The sequence below is a fragment of the Schistocerca piceifrons genome, chromosome 4 (genome assembly GCF_021461385.2).
Source record: "Schistocerca piceifrons isolate TAMUIC-IGC-003096 chromosome 4, iqSchPice1.1, whole genome shotgun sequence".
Lineage (NCBI taxonomy): Eukaryota > Metazoa > Arthropoda > Insecta > Orthoptera > Acrididae > Schistocerca > Schistocerca piceifrons.
Genome location: NC_060141.1, coordinates 618,865,390 through 618,890,566, shown reverse-complemented (window position 1 = coordinate 618,890,566; position 25,177 = coordinate 618,865,390). Strand labels below are relative to the sequence as shown.

The 25,177-nt window shown below is 41.6% G+C and overlaps 1 protein-coding gene across 1 annotated transcript in view; it reads right to left on the bottom strand.

The window, feature by feature from the left end:
- LOC124794918 overlaps positions 1 to 25,177 on the bottom strand; it is a 145,980-nt gene that overhangs the window by 107,955 nt on the left and 12,848 nt on the right. The window contains exon 5 of the mRNA XM_047258622.1: positions 21,752 to 22,090. Within this exon, the coding sequence (XP_047114578.1) occupies positions 21,752 to 22,090 (339 nt within the window). The remainder of the gene's footprint in view (positions 1 to 21,751; positions 22,091 to 25,177) is intronic.

Genomic DNA, 25,177 nt, shown 5'->3' with positions numbered 1-25,177 from the left:
GGTTTGGGGATTTCATAGAGATGAACCAAGAGGTTACGAAGGTTAGGTGGACGGCGGAAAAACACTCTTGGTGGAGTGGGGAGGATTTCATGAAGGATGGATCTCATTTCAGGGCAGGATTTGAGGAAGTCGTATCCCTGCTGGAGAGCCACATTCAGAGTCTGATCCAGTCCTGGAAAGTATCCTGTCACAAGTGGGGCACTTTTGTGGTTCTTCTGTGGGAGGTTCTGGGTTTGAGGGCATGAGGAAGTGGCTCTGGTTACTTGCTTCTGTACCAGGTCGGGAGGGTAGTTGCGGGATGCGAAAGCTGGTTTCAGGTTGTTGGGGTAATGGTTCAGGGATTCCAGACTGAAGCAGATTCGTTTGCCACGAAGACCTAGGCTGTAGGGAAGGGGTCGTTTGATGTGGAATGGGTGGCAGCTGTCATAATGGAAGCACTGTTGCTTGTTGGTGGGTTTGATGTGGACGGATGGGTGAAGCTGGCCATTGGACAGATGGAGGTCAACGTCAAGAAAAGTGGCATGGGATTTGGAGTAGGACCAGGTGAATATGATGGAACCAAAGGAGTTGAGGTTGGAGAGGAAATTCTGGAGTAGTTCTTCACTGTGAGTCCAGATAATGAAGATATCATCAATAAATCTGTACCAAACTTTGGGTTGGCAGGCCTGGGTGACCAAGAAGGCTTCCTCTAAGCGACCCATAAATAGGTAAGTGTACGAGGGGGCCATCCTGGTACCCATGGCTGTTCCCTTTAATTGTTGGTATGTCTGGCCTTCGAAACTGAAGAAGTTGTGAGTCAGGATGAAGCTGGCTAAGGTAATGAGGAAAGAGGTTTTAGGTAGGGCGGCAGGTGATCAGCGTGAAAGGAAGTGCTCCATCGCAGCGAGGCCCTGGACGTGCGGAATATTTGTGTATAAGGACGTGGCATCAATGGTTACAAGGATGGTTTCCGGGGGTAGCAGATTGGGTAAGGATTCCAGGCGTTCAAGAAAGTGGTTAGTGTCTTTGATGAAGGATGGGAGGCTGCATGTAATGGGTTGAAGGTGTTGATCTACGTAGGCAGAGATACGTTCTGTGGGGGCTTGGTAACCAGCTACAATGGGGCGGCTGGGATGATTGGGTTTGTGAATTTTTGGAAGAATGTAGGGGTGCGGGGTGTCGGTGGGGTCAGGAGGTTGATGGAGTCTGGTGAAAGGTTTTGTAGGGGGGCCAAGGTTCTGAGGATTCCTTGAAGCTCCGCCTGGACATCAGGAATGGGATTACCTCGGCAAACTTTGTATGTGGTGTTGTCTGAAAGCTGATGCAGTCCCTCAGCTACATACTCCCGACTATCAAGTACCACGGTCGTGGAACCCTTGTCCACCGGAAGAATGACGATGGATCGGTCAGCCTTCAGATCACGGATAGCCTGGGCTTCAGCAGTGGTGATGTTGGGAGGAGGATTAAAGTTTTTCAAGAAGGACTGAGAGGCAAGGCTGGGAAGTGAGAAATTCCTGGAAGGTTTGGAGAGGGTGATTTTGAGGAAGAGGAGGTGGGTCCCGCTGTGACGGAGGACGGAACTGTTCCAGGCAGGGTTCAATTTGTATAGTGTCTTGGGGAGTTGGATCATTATGAGTAGGATTAGGATCATTTTTCTTCGTGGCAAAGTGATATTTCCAGCAGAGAGTACGAGTGTAGGACAGTAAATCTTTGACGAGGGGTGTTTGGTTGAATCTGGAGTAGGGCTGAAGGTGAGGCCTTTGGATAGGACAGAGGTTTCGGATTGGGAGAGAGGTTTAGAGGAAAGGTTAACTACTGAATTAGGGTGTTGTGGTTCCAGATTGTGTTGATTAGAATTTTGAGGTTTTGGGGGGAGTGGAGCTGGAAGTGGGAGATTGAGTAGATGGGAGAGACTGGGCCTGTGTGCAATGAGAGGAGGTTGAGGTTTGCTGGAAAGGTTGTGGACGGTAAGTGAGTTGCCTTTCCGGAGGTGGGAAACCAGGAGATTGGATAGTTTTTTGAGGTGGAGGGTGGCATGCTGTTCTAATTTGCGGTTGGCCTGTGGGAGGATGCTCTGAACAGCCGGTGTGGATGTGGGAAAGATTGAGGACTTTTATTAAGGATAGGAGTTGACGGGTGTGTTCATTGGCTGAGTTGATGTGTAGGTGAAGGATTGGGTGGGTGAGGGCAATGGATTGTTCAGTTTGGAACTCTTATAGGGACTGATGGAAAGAAGGGTTACAGCCAGAGATGGGAACTTTAACTGTGAGGCCTTTGGGGGTAATGCCAAATGTCAGACAAGCCTGAGTAAATAAAATATGGGAGCGTAATCTGGCTAGGGCGAAGGTATGTTTGCGGAGGGAATGTAAATAAAACTTAATGGGGTCGTTGTTCGGATGTTGTGAGGATGACATGGTATTAGAAGGTGAAAAGTGTAACATGAGGCTGAAATGAAAATAAAAATATATGGGGAGAGATAAAGGTGAACTAGAAAGCAACTGGAGATCTGGTGTGAAAAAAGTCGAAAAAGTGTTGGTTGAAGCTGAGCTATGTTGATCCTGTGGTGAACTCGGGTTGGTAAACAACAATGTGCACAAAGTTAGGTGGCTGTGTTGCCGCCAAAACGTTTAAGGGTGGAGAAATTCGGGAAAATCTCGAAAAAACTGCGTGTAAATGTATTAAAAGGAGTGGTTTTGTGGTGGCAGATTATGAAAATGAGGTTAACAATTGTCTGCCGAAGAAATAATGACGTTAAAACCTGTGGGAAGCGGCTAAAAGTGATCAGTGATGTGGGGAAAACGGAAATGGAAATAAAGCGAAAGTTGTTAGAACTAGCCGAAATGGTTGTTTAATAGGTGAAAGGAACTGTTTGTGAACTGGAAACGGTGGATTTTATAGCAGCGGTAGTGTTGAAAGCGGAAAAAAATTTTTTGGTTATGGTTTGGAAGTGGGTTACGTATTATTGAGAATATACAGGCGGGATAAAATGGTATGGTAGATTACAGTAAAAAGGAGAAGGTGAATACAAAGTGAAACTACTTGCAAAAACAGAAAGCCTACACTGTGAAGCTTTCTATGTGGGAATGACCAGCAACAAACTGTCCATTTGCATGAATGGACACAGGCAGACAGTGTTTGTTGGTAATGAGGATCACCCTGTGGCTAAACATGCCTTGGTGCACGGCCAGCACATCTTGGCACAGTGTTACACCGTCTGGGTTATCTGGATACTTCCCACTAACACCAACCTGTCAGAACTCCGGAGATGGGAACTTGCCCTTCAGTATATCCTCTCTTCCCGTTACCCACCAGGCCTCAACCTCCGCTAATTTCAAGTTGCCGCCGCTCGTACCTTACCTGTCATTCAACAACATCTTTGCCTCTGTACTTCCACCTCGACTGACATCTCTGCCCAAACTCTTTGCCTTTACAAATGTCTGCTTGTGTCTGTATATGTGCGGATGGATATGTGTGTGTGTGTGTGTGTGTGTGTGTGTGTGTGTGTGTGTGTGTGTGCGCGACTGTATACCTGTCCTTTTTTCCCCCTAAGGTAAGTCTTTCCGCTCCTGGGATTGGAATGACTCCTTACCCTCTCCCTTAAAACCCACATCCTTTTGTCCTTCCCTCTCCTTCCCTCTTTCCTGATGAAGCAACCGTTGGTTGCGAAAGCTTGAATTTTGTGTGTGTGTGTTTGTGTTTGTTTGTGTGTCTATCAACATGCCAACACTTTCGTTTGGTAAGTTACATCATCTTTGTTTTGTGTGTGTGTGTGTGTGTGTGTGTGTGTGTGTGTTTTGCTGATGAAGGCTGTGACTGAAAGCTATATGTGAGAGTGTTTTAACTGTGCCTGTCTGCAACCTGATGTGTCTTCAGTTTCCTTGTGATGTGTCTTCTTTAGTCTTTTCCTACACTGTTGATGTTATTACTTGGAGTTTCCATTGTTTGACTTTTAGGTATGGCATCCATGTTGATTTATTAAAATTTGGATATTAAAAATTATGAAATTCCTCATTATGCCAATTACAGCTTTGTTACCAGTGTGTTGAGTTCAGACAATTTAGTCAATCAATAGTATGTTAACATATTCCAGAAATTTATAGTAGTCTGGTCACAATAAGAGCTGAAGGTTTGGGCTGACTGAAATCATCCCATATGGAGAAGGAAAACAGCATGAAAATAAGAAGAACTAGTACAGATCCTAGCTACTGTAGTTACCAGTATAAAAGACAAAGTAGGACGGTGGGGGCCAAACCTGCTTTGTCACAATCTGGAAGATTCATTGGAATGCTACTTAAAATTGCACACAGTCACAAGATTCTTTACTCTTTAATGGTGTAATAATTGATTCAATTTCATCTTCGCTTGTTTCCTGTAGCTGCATGTGATGTAGTTGTCTCAGAATACCAGCATTCAAGAGTTCTACATATCCACCTGTGCCAATAAAATTTTTATTCAACTTACCAGCCACTGACAAGTAGTGATTATTAAATATTTTGCAGAACTTGGGTGGATCATAAATAGTTACATTCTCACACAACAGAGGCGTAATATGTTGAACACACATACTTTGCCCTATACCACTTTCACATTTGAACACATAATTTAAATTTTTTTCGGAGTGCGTTCTATCCTCTTGGCGTGATCCACTGTTTTAACCCATGTGATGACGTCCCTCAGCACTTTGCGGTATTGTCTGTAGTAAAATTCTGCTTTCAGGCTTTAACTGATCATATTATGATACAGCTCCCATTTCTTCCTACATGGTATTCTAATACTAACTATCTAAATCAGTTGCTTATTAGCACTGCTTAGGTGCCTGCACATTTTTTAATGGAAAAGAGTTATTAAAGTTATCAAATGTAATGTCTCATCAACAAAGTGGAATGCATGTGGGCACACGGTCATAAGTATTTTGAGAGCAGGGATGCAATGACTTGAAATTCAGTTAAACTATTTTCTTTTTCTAAATAATGGGTAGTGGAAGTTGGGTTATGACTAAGTAACAATTAGAGATGCAATCTGGTGGGAGCTCCACAACTAGTTGAAAAACTAAAACAGAGTTTTTTAAAAAGTAATGTAAGTGAGAACATGGAAACTCTAACAACAATCTATAATTGGTGAGCGGACAACAGTGGTTATAGTGGAAAGGAACCACACTACAGTTGTACAGTGGAGACATACTGTACATCAAGGATATGCAATCTTCTTCCTTTTTTTTCCAGAATTGATAGCTTTGCAGGAATGAGTAATAGTAAGAATGTGGCTCCAACAAAGCAAATTCAATATAGGAATTGGAGTGATAGTGTGTGAAAAGGTTCTAAGCAAGATAGGGCAAGGTGGAAATATGGCGCCATCATAGGGCATGTTTAGGGGAAATGTAGGATCTTACTTCAACCTACTATCACATCATGTAGTATATACAGAACATACATTTTCTGGTGCTTGTGCAGTCATCAATGTGGGTATGAAGTATTAGGTACAGCCCAATTAAAATTTTATAGTACGGGATTGACTATTCTGTAATGTTTCTTTTAAGATGTATGAGGTTTCTATAATTTTATATGTGAGAGGGATTCATTCATGTACATGTTTATTATGGACCTGTTTCAAAAGTAATTGGGAATGGGGCATGCAGACAGACCTGACATTACTGACAGTGTCAGCACAAAGGCAGAGTTAGTGTTTATGATATCACAGCAGTGATGGCCACTAAAGTTGACAAGTCCATCGAGAAGACTAGGAGAGTATTTATATTGGAAAGAGAAGAGCAGCAGTTGTTAGCATCTTACTTAGACAGTGAATGAACACGAAAAGTTCCAATATTATGGATACAGAGGAATTATGGGCAAAGTTTCAATCAATTGTAAATCACGCTCTAGAGAAGAATTTGTCAAATGGATTTAGGACACAAAAGGCCCATTGTGGTTCACTAACAAAATTCAGAAAATTCTGAGGAAACAGATACCCTTGAACTTTCAATTCAGAAAAGGACACGTAAATGACAGGCAAAAGTTACTAGAAATTCATGCACCTGTAAAAAAATCAATGCACGAAGCACACAATAACTTCCACTGTTACAAAAGCGAGGTGGTGCAGTTGCTAGCACATTGGACTCACTTTCGGGAGGACGATGGTTCAAATCCATGTCCAGCACCCTGATTTAGGTTTCCGTGATTTCCCTAAATCACTTCAGGCAAATGTCCGAATGAGTCCTTTGAAAGAGCACAGCTAACTCCCGTCCCCATCCTCCCCTCATCCGATTGGTCTGATGACCTCACTGTTTGGGTACCATATACCACTATTAATTACTTCATTTCCTATTCGACTTGCAAAAGGAATGAGGGAAAAACAATTGTATGCTTCTGTACAAGCCTTAACTTCTCTTACTTCGCCTTCTTGGTCCTTACGTCACATGTATGTTGGCAGTAGTACAACTGTTCCTCCTCCACATCACCCAACCAACTTCCACCATCATGCCTCAGCAAAAGTGCCGAGAACGCAAGAAAATTCTGGTCCTATATAAAATCGCTAAGTGGGTCAAAGGTTTCTGTCCATTTATTGAGCAGTCTGGGGTGGCAATAGAAGACAGCAAAAGGAAAGATGAAGATTTAAATTTCGCATTCAATAAATCATTCACGCAGGAGGATCAAACAACCACCATATGGAGGACATAGTAATGGGCATCCCAGACATAGAACAGCAACAGAAAGAGTTCCAAACAAATAAATCACCAGGTCTGGATGGTATCCCAACTCTATTTTATGCTATGCAACAACTGCGCAATGGCTCATCACTATGTCACTTAGCCCACCCATGATGCATCAACAATGCAGTGCAGCTAGCTGTGCACCTGATATACTCTATGGCATTGGCTCTTTACTTAGCCTGCATTTATCACAAAGCTCCCACGCAGTGCAACCCATGTGACTGAAAAGATGTTCGAACATAATAAATATCCTCGAGACAGAAAAGCACAAATGAGCACTGACTTAGAAAGCATTGCTCATGCAAAACTCAGCTTGGCCTGCAAACCACAAATGAATAGCAACAGGCAGATTCCATGTTCCTAGATTTTCAGAAAGTGTCTGACATGGTACCCACAGCAGACTGCTAATGAAGGACCGAGCACACAGAATTGCTTCCCAGATATGCGAGTGGCTAGAAGACTTCTTAAATAATAGAAGCCAAAATGTTGTCCTCAATGGAGAGTGTGCTTCACAGACAAGGGTATCATCAGGAGGGCCCAAAAGAGGTGTGACATGACCACTTTTGTTCTCCACATACTTAAAATTATGTGTCGGATAAGCTAAGCACCAAACTGAGACTGCTGACTCTGTAGTATATACAGAATTACTTCAGACAGAATTTCTGTGGTGTCATGAATAGAAGCTTGCTCCACATGTAGAAAAATCTAAGTTCAACAATGTAGGAAAAGACAGATTGCTACTTACCATAAAAAAAGATACATCAAGTTGCAGACAGGAACAATTAAAAGACATTTTGAAGGATTAGTTCAACACAAATTCATGCTACAGGGACAAACTGTTAACTGATGATACTATCAGCACATGTTGCGATGCCTGAGAATGTGAGAATGTGAGAAGCAAATGCCCCGAAATGTGACGACACAATTCATGGCTCTTTCATCACAATAACGCACCTGCACATTCATCCCTGTTAGCTCGTGACTAGAGCACAAAAAATAAAATCCTTGTGCTGCCTCATCCTCTGTACTCTCCAGAACTGGCCCCTGTGAACTTTTTTTTATTTTCAAAGTTGAAAACCCTGTTGAGAGGAAGGAGACTTGCAATGATAGGCAAGATAAAAGAAGACAGCGCTTCGCGCGATCCAGAAAGAGGTGTACCAAGAGTGCTTCTGGAAGTGGAAACTGCGTTGGGTGTGGTGTATCAATTGTGGAGGAGAGTATATCAAAGAAGATCGTGCACAATTAGTATAAGGTAAGTGCAGAAAAATTCTGTGGACATAAGTTCCGGAATATTTTGAATAGACCTCATATATGCTTAATGTGCACTGTCAATTGCTTGTTCATTCTGCTTTTCAGGATCCTTAGGGCATAATATGTATTCAGTTTTGAATTAACATGTGCCACAAGCATCTACATTTACATACATATTCCACAAGCCTCTGTATGGTATGTGGCAAAGGGTACCACATACCACTATTAATTACTTCATTTCCTACTTCACTTGCAAAAGGAGTGAGGGAAAAACAATTGTATGCTTCTGTACAAGCCCTGACTTCTCTTACTTTGCCTTCATGGTCCTTACGTCACATGTATGTTGGCAGTAGTACAACTGTTCTGGAGTCAGCAGCAAATACCTGTTCTCTTAATTTTCTCAATAGCGCTTCGTGCAAAGGACATCATCTTTCTTCCATGGCTTCCTATTTCAGTTTATAAAGTACCACTGTAACACTCACATGTTGACTGAATGTACCACTAACAACTTTAGCGGCACGCATCTGAATTGCTTTGATTAATGGAAGACTCCATTAATCTGACCTGTAGGGACCCCAAACACTCAAACAGTGTTCTATACATGGTTTCCTTTGTAGATGAACTACAATTTAATGAACTTCTCCCAATAAACCACAGTCAACAACTAGCCTCCACTACTACCATCCTTATGTGCTCGTTCCATTTCATATCACTTTGCAACATTACGCCTTGATATTTAATCGACATGATTTTGTCAAGCTGTACACTTCTGATGTTGTGTTTGAACATTATAGGACTGTTTTCCTCCTCATATGCATCAACTTACAGTTTTCAAACAATGGAAATTCCCGATAGGAATATAAACAGGAAAAGACAAATTGTTACTTACCGTAAAGAAGAAATGTCAAAAGTTGCAGACAGACACAAGACACGTCCTGATAGTACCATCGATTAACAGGTTGTCCCTAACGCACGAATTCACAATGAACTAATCCTTCAAAGTCAAAGAAAACTATCAGCACGGCTTTGACATTTGACCTGGCCTGACGGGCTTTTTTGGTGTTGAAAAAACAATCCCAACCCACTGTGAAGACTGAACCTTGGTCTCAGGTTCATAACTGTACCCACGTTTCACCAGCAGCTACGATTCTCCTAAGGAATATCTCGTTCTCATTTGCATGATCCAAAAGCTACGAGGTAAAGGTCTTTCCAGTTTTGACTCATGAGCTATGGGACGAACTTGGTGGCACCACAGCGCATTCCAAGATGCTGGGTCATGATTTCATGACATGATCCAACTGAAATATTACATTATTATGTAATCTCTTGGACAGTCAGTCATCAATTGGCATGCAAAGACTGACATGCAAAATTTCATTGACGTTCCTGACATGAGCATTGCCGGTAGACGTCAAAGTGTGTCCTGTACAAGGGTCATTTTTAACTTCCATCTGGTTAGTTTTAAGCCATGTGAACGACTTATAACACCGAGCAAAGTTTAAGCACTCATCACCGCAGGCTTCCTGCATCATTTGGTGTGTCTTTGTAAAGGTTTTTGTGAGTTTCACACAAAATGTAATGCAGGCTCATTGCTCCTCTAACTCTGCCATTTTGAAAGTCGCAAACTGTGCGACACAACTTTCTACTCAATACAGCACTGAACAACAACTGCCAGACATACAACAATGAAACTTCTGGCAGTTCCATGTTAAACACAGTCATGTGCAGGGATGCCAAACACATTTCATTCCAACACACTATTGGCACGAAATTACGGATGTTCAAGAATCTTTTGAACGGACCTCGTATTCACAGACACCTAAGACATCAAATTATATTTGTGTTATTTATTCTGCTACATTGAGTACCTATCAGAATCACTGCTGCAAGAACACTAGATCGTGTATGCCTTTTTGGCTCTCAGTCCGGTCATGTTTTGAATTTCTCACAATATTCCCCTGAAGCAAATGCTAAACATCCTCAGGTGGTGGCTTTTGTTTCTGCTGAACTACCAGTGCTCACACAGCGAAAATCTGTATGTTGTTCTCATTTGAAAGTTTAATCAATAACAAGTACTTTGAACAAGCAGATAGAGTCACCATATAAACCTCCTGTCTCTCAATGTGGCCAAATATTTTACAGAAGATTTTGAAGAGAATGCACAACAGTCAGCCACTTTACAACAATCTTGCTTTTGGCAGTATGTGGATGACATGTTTGAGGTGTTGCCTCATTTCTCTATCATTAAAATACTCAGTTTATGATGGAGGTGGAGAAGGAGGCACATTACCCGCCCAAGACATTTTGGTACAAACAAAAGCCAACAGAAAGCTGGGTCATAGTGAGGACTGCAAGTATGCTCATGACGTTATATTTGGAGGCTACAAGTTGTCACCACCCTCCACAATATGACTCAGGTTCCCAATTAAGTACATCCTGGAACCCTGCACTTGCCACCATCAGATACAGAGGGAAACAAGAACATCCCACGACAGTTATGTAGCAACACAGAGAAAGTTCTGTCTACCAACAATTCTAATTTATCACCCACTTACAGCAACATTTTGAAACTGGCGCATGCGCTATGATGTAACATGTCAATTCTACGGAATAACAACATGTTGCCTCTCGCCACTCAGGCCAGCGAAACATGTCTGTGGCAAACCACGAACATTGTTCAGGTAGTTGTTAAGTGTGGAACATCAAACTGTGCGCACTTCGGTTTGCCATAAGTACAGATGGGGTGTAAGAGGCAACAGCTCAGAACATTGACAAGGCACGGCAGCAAGTGAGCATCTCTGACTACTGTGGAATGTTGCTTATGCTTTGGCATCGTTGCTTGGCGGTGCCTTGGAAGTCACAGTGGAATAGACTCGGGCAATGATGTCAACACCAGAACAACTTAAGAATTTATGAAAACTGCCATTCTGCAACATTATATCAGTACTGGAATACTCACTGTGATCTACTGTGAGCTACAAGTTAAAAACAATCTGTTCAGTCACAATTGTAAATGAAGTTGCTCAGTGGAAATGTTGCAATTATAATGCAGAAGAGTTATCGCAAGACTGATCATATCATTTTAGTAGCCTGAATAGACTGGAACTCTCTTCAAGCACTTGTCACTGCAAAAGGTGAAGATGTCACTCATCAATGTCTAGAGGCACTGCACAAGCAGGGCCACTAAAGCAAGTAACTTCAAGAATGGTGACTGCAAGATATTTGAAAGGCAGAAGCTAACAAACATATCAATCAGAGGACAGATTGTGCATGGAGTGGAGCACACCACAGCAAAAAATCCAACCTGTTACACTACAGCACAGAAGCCTACAGCTTGGCTTCAGGTAGGGGACTCCAAATGCACATGCTCAGATACGGACTCCATACAGACTGCCACAATAGCAACACAGGTAGTTCTAATTGCCAGTAGTACCAAACAGCCACCACCTGGCGATTTTGAGTAGTTTCCTCAATGGAATATTGGGGTAGGCATAAAACATGGTCTGGCGGCAGACTCAAGAGCCATATCAAGCAGCTCATATTTACACTGATGTTGGTCTGGCGGCAGACTCAAGAGCCGTATCAAGCAGCTCATATTTACACTGATGTTGGTCTGGCGGCAGACTCAAGAGCCGTATCAAGCAGCTCATATTTACACTGATGTGATAAAAGTCATGGGATTCCTACCAATATTGTGGTGTAGTGCAGCAACTCGATGTAGTATGGACTCAACAATGCATTGGAAGTCTCCTGCAGAAATTGAGACACTTTGCCTCTATAGCCAGCCATAACTGCAAAAGTGTTGCAGGATTTTGTGCACGAACTGACCTTTCGCTTATGTCTCATAAATGATTGACGGGATTCATATCCGGCGATCTGGGTCATTCGATCAAATTGTTCAGAATGTTCTTCAAGACAATCGGGAACAATTGTGGCCAGGTGCCATTGTGCATTCACATCCATAAAAAATCCATAACTGTTTGGGAACATGAAGTCCATGAATGGCTGCAAATGATTTCCAAGTAGATAAACATAACTACTTTCAGTCAATAATTGGTTCAGTTGGACTAGAGGATCCAGTCCATTCCATATAAACATAGCCCACACCATTATGGGGCCACCGCAGTGCCTCACTGACAACCTAGGTCCATTGTTTCTTGGGATCTTAACCACGCTGTAATCGTACCATCCATTCTTACCAACTGAAATTGGCACTTATTTGACCAGGCCACAGATTTCCAGTGATCCAGAGGCCAACCAATATGGTCACGAGTCCACAAAAGTTGCTGCAGGCAATGTCGTGATGTTAGCAGTGGCTCTCACATCGATTGTTTGCTGCCGTATCCCATTAATGCCAAATTTTGCTGCACTGTTCTAGCAGATACATTCGTTGTACATCCCACATTGATGCCTGCAGTTATTTCAGGAAGTGCTGCTTCTCTTTCAGCAGTGACAACTCTATGCAAATGCCACTGTTCTCAGTCGTAAGTGAAGGCCATTGGCATTGCCATGGTAAAAACTGATGCCTGAAATTTGGTATTCTTGGCACACACTTCTCAGAATACCGAATTCCCTAATGATTTCCGAAGTGTAATGTTAAATGCATCTAGCTCCAACTACCATTCCAAGTTAAAAGTCTGTTAATTCACATCATACAGCCACAATCATGTCGGAAATCTTTTCACATGAAACATCTGACAAATTGCAGCTCCACCAATGCACTGCCCTTTAATACCTTTTGTATGTGATACTACCGCCACCCGTACACGTGCGCATCGCTATCCCATGACTATGGTCACCTCTGTACACAATTGCCCTACTGTTAGCCACACATGATTGCCCTTCAGTTAGGCAAATTGTTATAAAGAGTGACATTAAAATTAAAGATTTCCTTTTTTATATATGTTGTGGCTTGGTACTGAGACTAGAGGCAATTATGCATTTACAGTAGAAGTTTGTGCAAGGAAGTTGGATGCATAAGAGCCTAATTTCGAATTAAACTCACGATGTAGTTTTAAGTAGCCAGACACTATACAAGGCAAAGTACTCGCGGACCAAAAGTTAATACCATGACTAGTGTAATATGCATGATTTTTATCATGTATTTTAGTTTCATTAATGAAGACTGTGTGGTTATTACTTGCATGCAACAGGTCACCTACGTCACAAAAGCAATACAACCCAAACATAGGTTTCCAGAAGTTCTACTGTGTATGGAAGAGAATTTCAAACAATTAGTTTATAGATGGTTAGACCAAGAGGAGCCACGGAACAATAAATTTTTTATTGTTAATAACCACTTCCCTTCTGATGTATTACAAACAGCTACAGTAGCGTGCCTTAAGTATTTAATCTGCACAAGTCATATGTTGTACCCATTGCAAAAATCACAAAAATAAAATTGAACTGGAATAATTGAAGAGACTGGAGAAATGACCCGTGAAAATGTCACTTTGTGTTACTGCATGTGACACCTTGATTAAATTCAAAGACAAGAACATAAATACCGTAACACAAAATAATTTATTTACTAGACAGAATTTTTTGCAGTACAAACGGAACTACCTGTTACCAAAGCCCGCGTCACCTAGGACGACGCTTCCGCGCATATAGGCAGAGCGGAAAGAAAGCATGGGGGGAAGAGAACTGCGCATGCGCACCAGCAGAGAGTGGGCAAACAAAGTCCATGTTACTGAACTGCATTGCTGCAGATAACAGTCAGGCTCATTTGCATGTGATAGATTATATTATATGTTCAAATCTATGAGGGGATAACAAATATTAAAACCAATTTCGATCAATCGTCATGAGAGAAATATTAATTCATGTCCAATGCTCCGCAGATTTACTCTGCATGACGCCGGGAGGCGAGAACAGCTGACACAGCTTTGTGAAGACGTGAAGTACAATTTTTCTCTAAATGACACTGAAACTGCTTGCAATAATTACCATTTATTATGATTTGAACTGCATTATAATTACAAATTTAATACACAATAAAATTAACTTCTACATCTACATCTATATTTACACTCCGCAAGCCACCCAACGGTGTGTGGCGGAGGGCACTTTACGTGCCACTGTCCTACCTCCCTTTCCTGTTCCAGTCGCATATGGTTTGCGAGAAGAACGACTGTCTGAAAGCCTCCGTGCGCGCTCGAATCTCTCTAATTTTACATTCATGATCTCCTCTGGAGGTATAAGTAGGGGGAAGCAATATATTCGATACCTCATCCAGAAACGCACCCTCTCGAAACCTGGCGAGCAAGCTACACCGCGATGCAGAGTGCCTCTCTTGCAGAGTCTGCCACTTGAGTTTGTTAAACATCTCCGTAACGCTATCACGGTTACCAAATAACCTTGTGACGAAACGCGCCGCTGTTCTTTGGATCTTCTCTATCTCCTCCGTCAACCCGATCTGGTACGGATCCCACACTGATGAGCAATACTCAAGTATAGGTCGAACGAGTGTTTTGTAAGCCACCTCCTTTGTTGATGGACTGCATTTTCTAAGGACTCTCCCAATGAATCTCAACCTGGTAACCGCCTTACCAACAATTAATATTATATGATCATTCCACTTCAAATCGTTCCGCACGCATACTCCCAGATACTTTACAGAAGTAACTGCTACCAGTGTTTGTTCCGCTATCATATAATCATACAATAAAGGATCCTTCTTTCTATGTATTCGCAATACATTACATTTGTCTATGTTAAGGGTCAGTTGCCACTCCCTGCACCAAGTGCCTATCCGCTGCAGATCTTCCTGCATTTCGCTACAATTTTCTAATGCTGCAACTTCTCTGTATACTACAGCATCATCCGCGAAAAGCCGCATGGAACTTCCGACACTATCTACTAGGTCATTTATATATATTGTGAAAAGCAATGGTCCCATAACACTCCCCTGTGGCACGCCAGAGGTTACTTTAACGTCTGTAGACGTCTCTCCATTGATAACAACATGCTGTGTTCTGTTTGCTAAAAACTCTTCAATCCAGCCACATAGCTGGTCTGATATTCTGTAGGCTCTTACTTTGTTTATCAGGCGACAGTTCGGAACTGTATCGAACGCCTTCCGGAAGTCAAGAAAAATAGCATCTACCTGGGAGCCTGTATCTAATATTTTCTGGGTCTCATGAACAAATAAAGCGAGTTGGGCCTCACACGATCGCTGTTTCCGGAATCCATGTTGATTCCTACATAGTAGATTCTGGGTTTCCAAAAACGATATGATACTCGAGCAAAAAACATGTTCTAAAATTCTACAACAGATCGACGTCAGAGATATAGTTCTATAGTTTTGGGCATCTGCTCGACGACCCTTCTTGAAGACTGGGGCTACCTGTGCTCTTTTCCAATCATTTGGAACCTTCCGTTCCTCTAGAGACTTGCGGTACACGGCTGTTAGAAGGGGGGCAAGTTCTTTCACGTACTCTGTGTAGAATCGAAATGGTATCCCGTCAGGTCCAGTGGACTTTCCTCTGTTGAGTGATTCCAGTTGCTTTTCTATTCCTTGGACACTTATTTCGATGTCAGCCATTTTTTAGTTTGTGCGAGGATTTAGAGAAGGAACTGCAGTGCGGTCTTCCTCTGTGAAACAGCTTTGGAAAAAGGTGTTTAGTATTTCAGCTTTACGCGTGTCATCCTGGAGTGTCTGGATATGCTGTTTCGAGCCACTTACTGATTTAACGTAAGACCAGACCTTTCGAGGATTTTCTGTCAAGTCGGTACATAGAATTTTACTTTCGAATTCACTGAACGCTTCACGCATAGCCCTCCTTACGCTAACTTTGACATGGTTGAGCTTCTGTTTGTCTGAGAGGTTTTGGCTGCATTTAAACTTGGAGTGAAGCTCTCTTTGCTTTCGCAGTAGTTTCCTAACTTTGTTGTTGTACCACGGTGGGTTTTTCCCGTCCCTCACAGTTTTACTCGGCACGTACCTGTCTAAAACACATTTTACGATTGCCTTGAACTTTTTCCATAAACACTCAACATTGTCAGTGTCGGAACAGAAATTTTCATTTTGATCTGTTAGGTAGTCTGAAATCTGCCTTCTATTACTCTTGCTAAACAGATAAACCTTCCTCCCTTTTTTTATATTCCTATTAACTTCCATATTCAGGGATGCTGCAACGGCCTTATGATCACTGATTCCCTGTTCTGCACATACAGAGCGAAAAGTTCGGGTCTGTTTGTTATCAGTAGGTCCAAGATGTTATCTCCACGAGTCGGTTCTCTGTTTAATTGCTCGAGGTAATTTTCGGATAGTGCACTCAGTATAATGTCACTCGATGCTCTGTCCCTACCACTCATCCTAAACATCTGAGTGTCCCAGTCTATATCTGGTAAATTGAAATCCCCACCTAAGACTATAACATGCTGAGAAAATTTATGTGAAATGTATTCCAAATTTTCTCTCAGTTGTTCTGCCACTAATGCTGCTGAGTCGGGAGGTCGGTAAAAGGAGCCAATTATTAACCTAGCTCGGTTGTTGAGTGTAACCTCCCCCCATAATAATTCACAGGAACTATCCACTTCTACTTCACTACAGGATAAACTACTACTAACAGCAACGAACACTCCACCACCGGTTGCATGCAATCTATGCTTTCTAAACACCGTCTGTACCTTTGTAAAAATTTCGGTAGAATTTATCTCTGGCTTCAGCCAGCTTTCTGTACCTATAACGATTTCAGCTTCGGTGCTTTCTATCAGCGCTTGAAGTTCCGGTACTTTACCAACGCAGCTTCGACAGTTTACAATTACAATACCGATTGCTGCTTGGTCCCCGCAAGTCCTGACTTTGCCCTGCACCCGTTGAGGCTGTTGCCCTTTCTGTACTTGCCCAAGGCCATCTAACCTAAAAAACCGCTTAGCCCACGCCACACATCCCCTGCTACCCGTGTAGCCGCTTGTTGCGTGTAGTGGACTCCTGACCTATCCAGCGGAACCCGAAACTCCACCACCCTATGGCGCAAGTCGAGAAATCTGCAGCCCACACGGTCGCAGAACCGTCTCAGCCTCTGATTCAGACCCTCCACTCAGCTCTGTACCAAAGGTCCGCAGTCAGTCCTGTCGACGATGCTGCAGATGGTGAGCTCTGCTTTCATCCCGCTAGCGAGACTGGCAGTCTTCACCAAATCAGATAGCCGCCGGAAGCCAGAGAGGATTTCCTCCAATCCATAGCGACACACATCATTGGTGCCGACATGAGCGACCACCTGCAGATGGGTGCACCCTGTACCCTTCATGGCACCCGGAAGGACCCTTTCCACATCCGGAATGACTCCCCCTGGTATGCACACGGAGTGCACATTGGTTTTCTTCCCCTCTCTTGCTGCCATATCCCTAAGGGGCCCCACTACGCGCCTGACGGAGCTCCCAACTACCAGTAAGCCCACCCTCTGCGACCGCCCGGATCTTGCAGACTGAGGGGCAACCTCTGGAACAGGACAAGCAGCCATGTCAGGCCGAAGGTCAGTATCAGCCTGAGACAGAGCCTGAAACCGGTTCGTCAGACAAACTGGAGAGGCCTTCTGTTCAGCCCTCCGGAATGTCTTTCGCCCCCTGCCAAACCTTGAGACGACCTCCCACTCTACCACAGGTGAGGGGTCAGCCTCAATGCGGGCAGTATCCCGGGCAACCACAGTCGTAGTCCGATCGGGGGATGTGTGGGACGAGCTGGCCGTCCCCGACAAACCCCCATCCGGACCCCCACAGTGATGCCCATTGGCAACAGCCTCAAGCTGTGTGACCGAAGCCAACACTGCCTGAAGCTGGGAGCGAAGGGATGCCAACTCAGCCTGCATCCGAACACAGCAGTTGCAGTCCCAACTTCAAGCACAAACCAAAATCATTATATTTGCTTGACAACTGCTTCTGCTCAATAGAATTTTTAAAAATGTATAAGGTGTGTGCGTGTGTGTGTGTGTGTGTGTGTGTGTGTGTGTGTGTGTGTGTGTGTGTGTGTGAAGTGTAATCACTGCGTGTAAAAAAGAATTAGTGGTAGAAAAGACTAATGCAAAAGACTATCGTAAAAATGGCTAGTAACTTGTTATATTTTTCATTGTTAATGGGCATTATGCATGTAAACTAACACGTTCGCTATTACAGTGAGAGACCACATTTATAATCCATTGAAAAAGCAAACAATTAACCATCATCTGCGACTAACTCCAGGGAATCTGACCAATAATATCGAAAACCACCAATATCTTGACAAGTAACAGTTACTGTCATTTTAGGGCCTCATCCAGTTCGTGCCTTGAAAATGACAGAGGTTTACAACATAATGGGAGAAGCTTAACTTCTCCTTGGGCAATATGCTGAACATTGCATAATTAAAAGGATACAATGTTCTAACCAGAAGGCTAGGAAGTTCTCATTATTATGTATGCAACTGATATGTCGACAAACACATTTTTTAAACCACGAGTCTTTAAAACTAAGAAATATTATTACTTTGTTCTGAAGTCTCACTTTTATTTGAGTCTGTTTCCGAACAATCTGATATTAAATGTACGGTGATAGGTTCAAGGCTTATATCCATCATCACTTCCCTGCCAAATTATTCTTTCTGAAGCTTTTCAGCATTCCACACAGCCTGTGCCCATGCTACAGGTGGGATGTTGTCTGTTGCCTCATTGTCTATTGCCTCATGCACAAGAGATTCATTGCATGTTATCTTGAATGTTTTGTTTTTTTTTCTCCCACATAGCCTCAAAACCCTTTGCCCAAATTAATTCCATGGGGCTACAATGACAGTGACATGTGGGTAAATGCAAAACTTAGTGATCCCGTTCACTTGCAAGGAAGTAAAGTTTGTATTTTCTGTCACGTAAATTGTACAGTATAAATTAACGAGCTGCAGAAGATCGGCATGAGTCTGATTTATATGATGCTTAATATTTCTATTTTTAAGCCAGGGAAATAAATCTAATTTTCTAGTGTTTGTACTTGATTTTTTTTTCTCTATAAGATGTGAATTATAACTGGCAATGAGCGACTTCGAAGCAAAGTATGACAAGAATTGTGAATCACTTCATGAAACTGACAGTGTTCATTGCCGAATGCTATTCACTGTTGTTTTTCTTGCACGTAAATACAAGTTTATTCTCAGAAATAAAACCAGAAGAAGAGTCAGCATGCAGAATAAGTGTCCGAGAACCTATCCCTATGAAAACTTTAAAACTGCCAGTACCATCACTCATTTTCCAGCACATCATCTTGGAATGATTCTTAGTGACCCATGTTTCATCAAAGTAATACACTGTTGAACTACCTCCTTCTCTTGTATCATGAATCTTTATGTGGGATACAGTTCATGCTGCACCTAGTTCACTTCTTTGAACTATAAACTCTCTTCTTAACATATCTGGAACCAACGTCTTTTAAAATTATTTACCTTGGCAAAGCGCTTACCATTGAAGCCTGCATAATTGTAACATGTTTTTCTTATGTCGGGCATTCATCATTCACATGGAGCACTTTAAAACATCATTGTTAAAACTACCGACTTGCATTACAGGTTCCCTGCGATTTCGATGCTTTCCAGGCGACACGAAACCAGCTGTTTCTACGGCTCTGACACTTTCCTTTACAATTCTCTTTAGAGTTCTCTTGGCTGACACCACATGGTTCTGGAGTCCGTTCTTGTGTTATCCACTGTCAACAGCACAAGACCTGCTTTTAAATTCACATTTGAAAAAGTTATAAATGTGGTAAATAATCTGCCATGCCTGCTTGTGGAGCACGTCACGTTTATTTCCATCACCTGACCTTTTTTTTAATCACACGTTAAACATTTACAAGATATACATTCACAGTTATACGGCTGCAAGAAAAAAAAAGGAAACAAAAAAATTGATAGTTGAATGAATAATTCGGTTTCACGAAGTGTGGCAATAGTGCATAGCATGTAGATTCTCGCTCTCAAGCTGTAACACTCCGCTAGCCACTCGGAAAGAGAATGAATATTATTGGCCAGCAGTGGCTAGTAGAGGGGGATGGGCAGAACGGCTGAATATTGGGCCACCTTCTTACATGACGCGAACAATAGCATATGGTGCATTCACAAACACAAGAAATAGCATTATGAGACTAGTTCTTACTAACAGGGGGAGGCCACGATGTTGGGATCACAGATTTACTTCAAACTTTGTACATCTTTAGTAGGCCATTAAAACAATATAATGTGCAAGTAATAACGTGCACTATTCTAGCAATTCCGAGGAAATCACAAGAGAAGTTTTAAGCATCTATTAAGTAACTGATGTATCTGTATGGAAGTGCAAGCCGTTACGGGCCATTGTTGTCAAGTGGTTAGTGTTTGGGCATTGCAAGAGAATCGAGGATGAGGTGAAGGTTTGATTCCCAACATCGCTTATTTTTTGATCTATATGTTTTTCATCACTTGTCACATTATTTAATTTACTTGACATTTGAGAGATAATATCATTTTAAAAAAACCACATGCATTTTCATGAAGCTGCAGAGAATTTCAAGTTATTTGACTATCTACTATTTTTAATTAAATTTTCAAGGACGAGGGACAGGCTTGGAAAGCCCAAGTCAAGCCTCGATAAATAATGATGCGAATGACATAATTCACAGTCAGTAATATAGTAAGTCATGGTGTTCCACACCACAAGAGTAATGTACATTTACTCGTCGAATGTGCTCTCGACATCACACATTGCAGGATGGTATTTGTCATACAGACGTGAAAAACATAAATTGAAATGGTATCTAATACATCAAATGAATGCAGTGTCCCCGCATTTCCAGGGAATGTTCAGAGTTTCTAAGAGAAAACACACCTCTTTGACATTTTGAAAATAAATCATATGACCAGTGATGAAAAAATAGATTAATAATTAAGTCTGAGTGAGAGTCAAACTGTTGCCTCACACACATTCGCCTTACGCAGCTTGAATGTTATTCACTTGACCACAATAAACTCTCATAACAGACGTGTAAAACTTCTCTTGCGATTTTCTTGTTATTACCAGAGTATTGCACCTTACTGCTTTGCACATTATGTTGTTTTAATGGCCTACTAAAGGTGAACACAGTTTGAAGTGAATCTGTGATCTCCTTGTAAACTGTGAGTTAGTACTTTCTTCTGCTGACCCTTTCAATTGTTTAACTGATTCAAATTTAAAAGTTACCACAAAAGATATAATTTAAAAAAGAACATGGATGAAATATTAGTTTCTAACACTGAACTACAAAGGAGTTCAGTAATAGCTACCCTGCAAGGAAAAAATGTGGCCCTAACGGTTAGTGAGGAGCTGCAAACCTATTGAATAACTGCGTGTACCATTTGGCGAAATTTCGCAAGTTCTTATAAGCATATGAATTTGGTGCTCTTGGAGCCCAATGAAAATAATAAAAAGGCTCATTATAGTATGCAAAAACTTTCTGAAGACATGTGCTGTCATTGAGCACACAGTACCTTGAGAGATGCTATTGGCATATGGAATAAAATGGAATATAATCAAAGAAACCCAGGCTCAGGGAGATTGTGGTGGACACATCACATTCGTTTTGGTCTTCTAAGTGGGCACTTGGGATCAAGAATGTCTTGCACCATACTAACAAATCCACTGACTTGCACCACAGACCTCATGCACGAGGGATTCACAGCCTCACTAGGTTGTCACAAAACATAACATAAGCCACACACAGTATTAAATACTATGACTTGTCATAGATACTAAATTACTTTCTTTGGTGAACTATCGAACTGGAATACCATAAACTGAAAAGATAAGATAATAAAAATATATTGCTTTGTAAGCTACTTACCTTGTGCATGTACCTTTTGAACCACAAGGGTGGAATATCATCCCTGATCTCCTCTGAGTTAATTTTGTTGCTCTTTGGTGGCTGTGTTGACCCTACAGCTGCAACTATGCGCTTTGCTTTTTCTACGGGTGCAAGTATTTTAGCAGCTGGTCGTGTGCTGGCTGGCTTAGCAGATTTTGGTTTTTCATGTCGACGTACAACACCAAGTTTTGAAAATTTTGCTGTGACACCTTGCACTGAAGTTTCTGTCTGGGTGTTTTGAATGGTATTATCTGTTACATTCGGTCTGTCTAGCTTCAAGACAATTCCTCTCCCTCGGCGAGCCCTCTGACGAGCAAACTGGAAAATAAAAAAGATGAAATCAGAGACTGCTTATATATTACTACTCATTTAAAGAGGGGAAAAGAATATGCTCAAGCCCATATACAAAATTGACTTGTGTCACTCTTGGCAAAGAGCCACTGTTAGCCATTCACTGAATGGCAACACACTGCTGTTCCTGTTTGCATTTCTTCATTTCATGTGCTCACATGCTGTCACTTTCGGAACTTTATCATCATATGACTTGGTGTAGACTTTTAAGCTATTTTCAGAAGAAGCGGGCACTCACAATTGGCAGGAGATCTGCAAATCCCTTCTCTCCATATCTTCTGCAGCCCAATCAACAATATATTGAGACACTTGCTAGGCAAAGGGGGAATCAAAAAACATCAAGACACTTGCTAGTTAGGCAGGGATCTGCTGCACACAGAAAACATTAAGAACAGCAACTGCAGCCAAACAGGAGCCACCACTAGTGTCATCCCGTCCAGTAGCAATGCCACCTCCCCTAAAATTCAATCAACAAGTGCGTACAGAAAAACCCCCACTCAATATGAATGTCTCATTTTCCAAACTACATTACACAAATGTGCTTAAGTACTCGACTATTGTCATTCGTCTGTCCTACATACCCTGTGCAAAACATCATTTTAACAAAGTGATATTTTACACTATAGCAAATGTTTTCAAATGCATCCTCGGTGTTGAGTTCATGTATCACATTTGCTAGTCCTGTGTGTGTGTGTGTGTGTGTGTGTGTGTGTGTGTGTGTGTGTGTGTGTGATGAGGTTCTGAACATCTACTATTGACTCATATGCGCCAAGGTTACCACTCCACAGATTCACAGAATTCTGCCAGCTAGTCTTCAGTCACAGGTACTATTCATTTAATGATAACATTTATAAGCAGAGTGACAGACTAGCAATGGTATCCTGTATATTTCATATAATGCATACAAGGTGTACCCAGAAAGGGTGTTTAACTGACCACTTAAAAGAGCACAAATACTTTATTCGGAATTGAAGTAAGAGCATCTGACTGTATTTCAATATAATTTATTTTGGTATATGAATGTATGGTACCTGTTCCGCAGCTGTGATATATTTTGAACAACAACATCAAAGAATGATGCTGCCGTTCACGTTAACCATGAGGAATAAACTTGTTTGACAGTGTCATCTTTCTGGAATTTCAGAAGGTACAAAAGGTAATGGGTGCACAAGTAGACAAAAATCCAATACGGCCATATCAGTGCTGTGAAGACGGTGACTAATTATTTACCATCTAAAATCAATTATGGATTGTGTGTTGCGTTCCCCATAAAGGGATAAGCATGTTTATGTATGAGAACAAATTCGCATCAAACTGATCATCATACTTATTTTAGACTGTATAGCATAATTTTTGGCATGCGGCAAACACCTATTTCCATACAAAGCTGCACTGCACTCCAAAGTTTCTATCAGCAATAAACTTTGTTTGTCCTGAAGCACTACACATATTAGCTGTTAACTCATTAGAATTAGTTTAATTTTGGTGTTCTGTGGTATGTGCCTGGACTCTAAGGAATGTCATAACCTCTCGTAGCAAACTCATACACATCACCCATCTTTACGAGATTTAAAATGTTATCACCCTTATCAAAGTATTGTGTCAAAAACAGTAATCCAATACTAATTTTGCACTTTGTGTCACATTCTGTTTTGAAATGTGGGATCTTGGGGGCATTTTCACCAACTGCTGACTGGAAATTGTATACAAAAGTATTATGGTAAATCATCAGTTTCCCATCTTCTACTCGCTGCCTGAATTATTTGACTATCGTGGGAGAAAGTAATCTACTGTATTCCTCTTTCGGGACAATAGTCTACCCTTTATTCAACTATTATCACAGTCCCTGCACTACTGAGGTAGTTATGGCACACCCAGTACAAACTTCACTAATTTAAATAAGGTGAATGTCAGCAACTGACAGATTATGTTTACTTAGGACTCCTATGACTAGCTCTAAACACATGGCAAGCATACCTACATCTTTCACCATAACCACAGCTCACTATCCAGAGTCTAAGTTACTGCCATCACTAATACTAATGTTTCCATCCTGTCGATGGTTATCAGTGCTACAGCACACATGATCACTCTTGTGATGGAAACAGAACTACAACATAAATTACAAAAACAACCTACTGTGCCGATACTCTTTGTAACACAGGCAGAAGTTCCTCATAAGAGTAAGAATCTTGTCCAAAAGATAGCACATGTAGATGATAACATTAAGTTGAGTCAGTGGTGAAGTCAGTAAATCAGTAAGTCAATATAATAAAAGATTATTCAACTGTGAACACAAGAAGCACTAACTTACTTGGCTATATATTTCAAATGACGTAATAGTGTACACTCTCTCTCTTTCTTTCCCAAACGTGGAAAAAAGATCATACGGTTCACTTCCGCGGTGAATACAGTGTTGCGCAAAATAAATAAATAGGGACCATTTACACAAAAGAACATAAAGAAAAATGTATCTGTATAACTAGCATCCTGTAAATGAAAAGTGTATCACAAGAGATCATGAATCTATTTAAAAAAAGAAAGTAAAAATAGGGTCTTCTCCTTATAACTTGCAAATCCAGTACACAAACTGTAGCTGTTACCTACAGCAATTTATAGCCATGACCCATTTTCTGGTCTTGTCAAATACCAAAAACGTTTGATGCTTGAACTGGAACAAGCAGGATAGGAGTTCCATTCTAATTATTTAGAATGCACAAGTGCTTACACGAAAGCGGAGCAACAGCCACTCCAGGGTGTATAGGTGGACAAGGAAAAAAAATTCCCGGATTTCCCGGTTAAAAATACACTTTCTTCCGGGCGAAAGTACACTTTTTCTATGGTAAGTGACAGTATACTCTTCCTCCGCACTGTAAAACTCATCAATCCTTTGAATGTTTATTGTTTTATATACCGACGTAGAATTTCCGAGCACTTTAGAAAATGAATCTCAGGGGGGAAAAACACCTTTGATGTGCAGCAACATGTACGCTGCATATTTTCGTATTACGAAGGTATAAATTTGAATTCCACCAGACACCGCATGGCACTTCC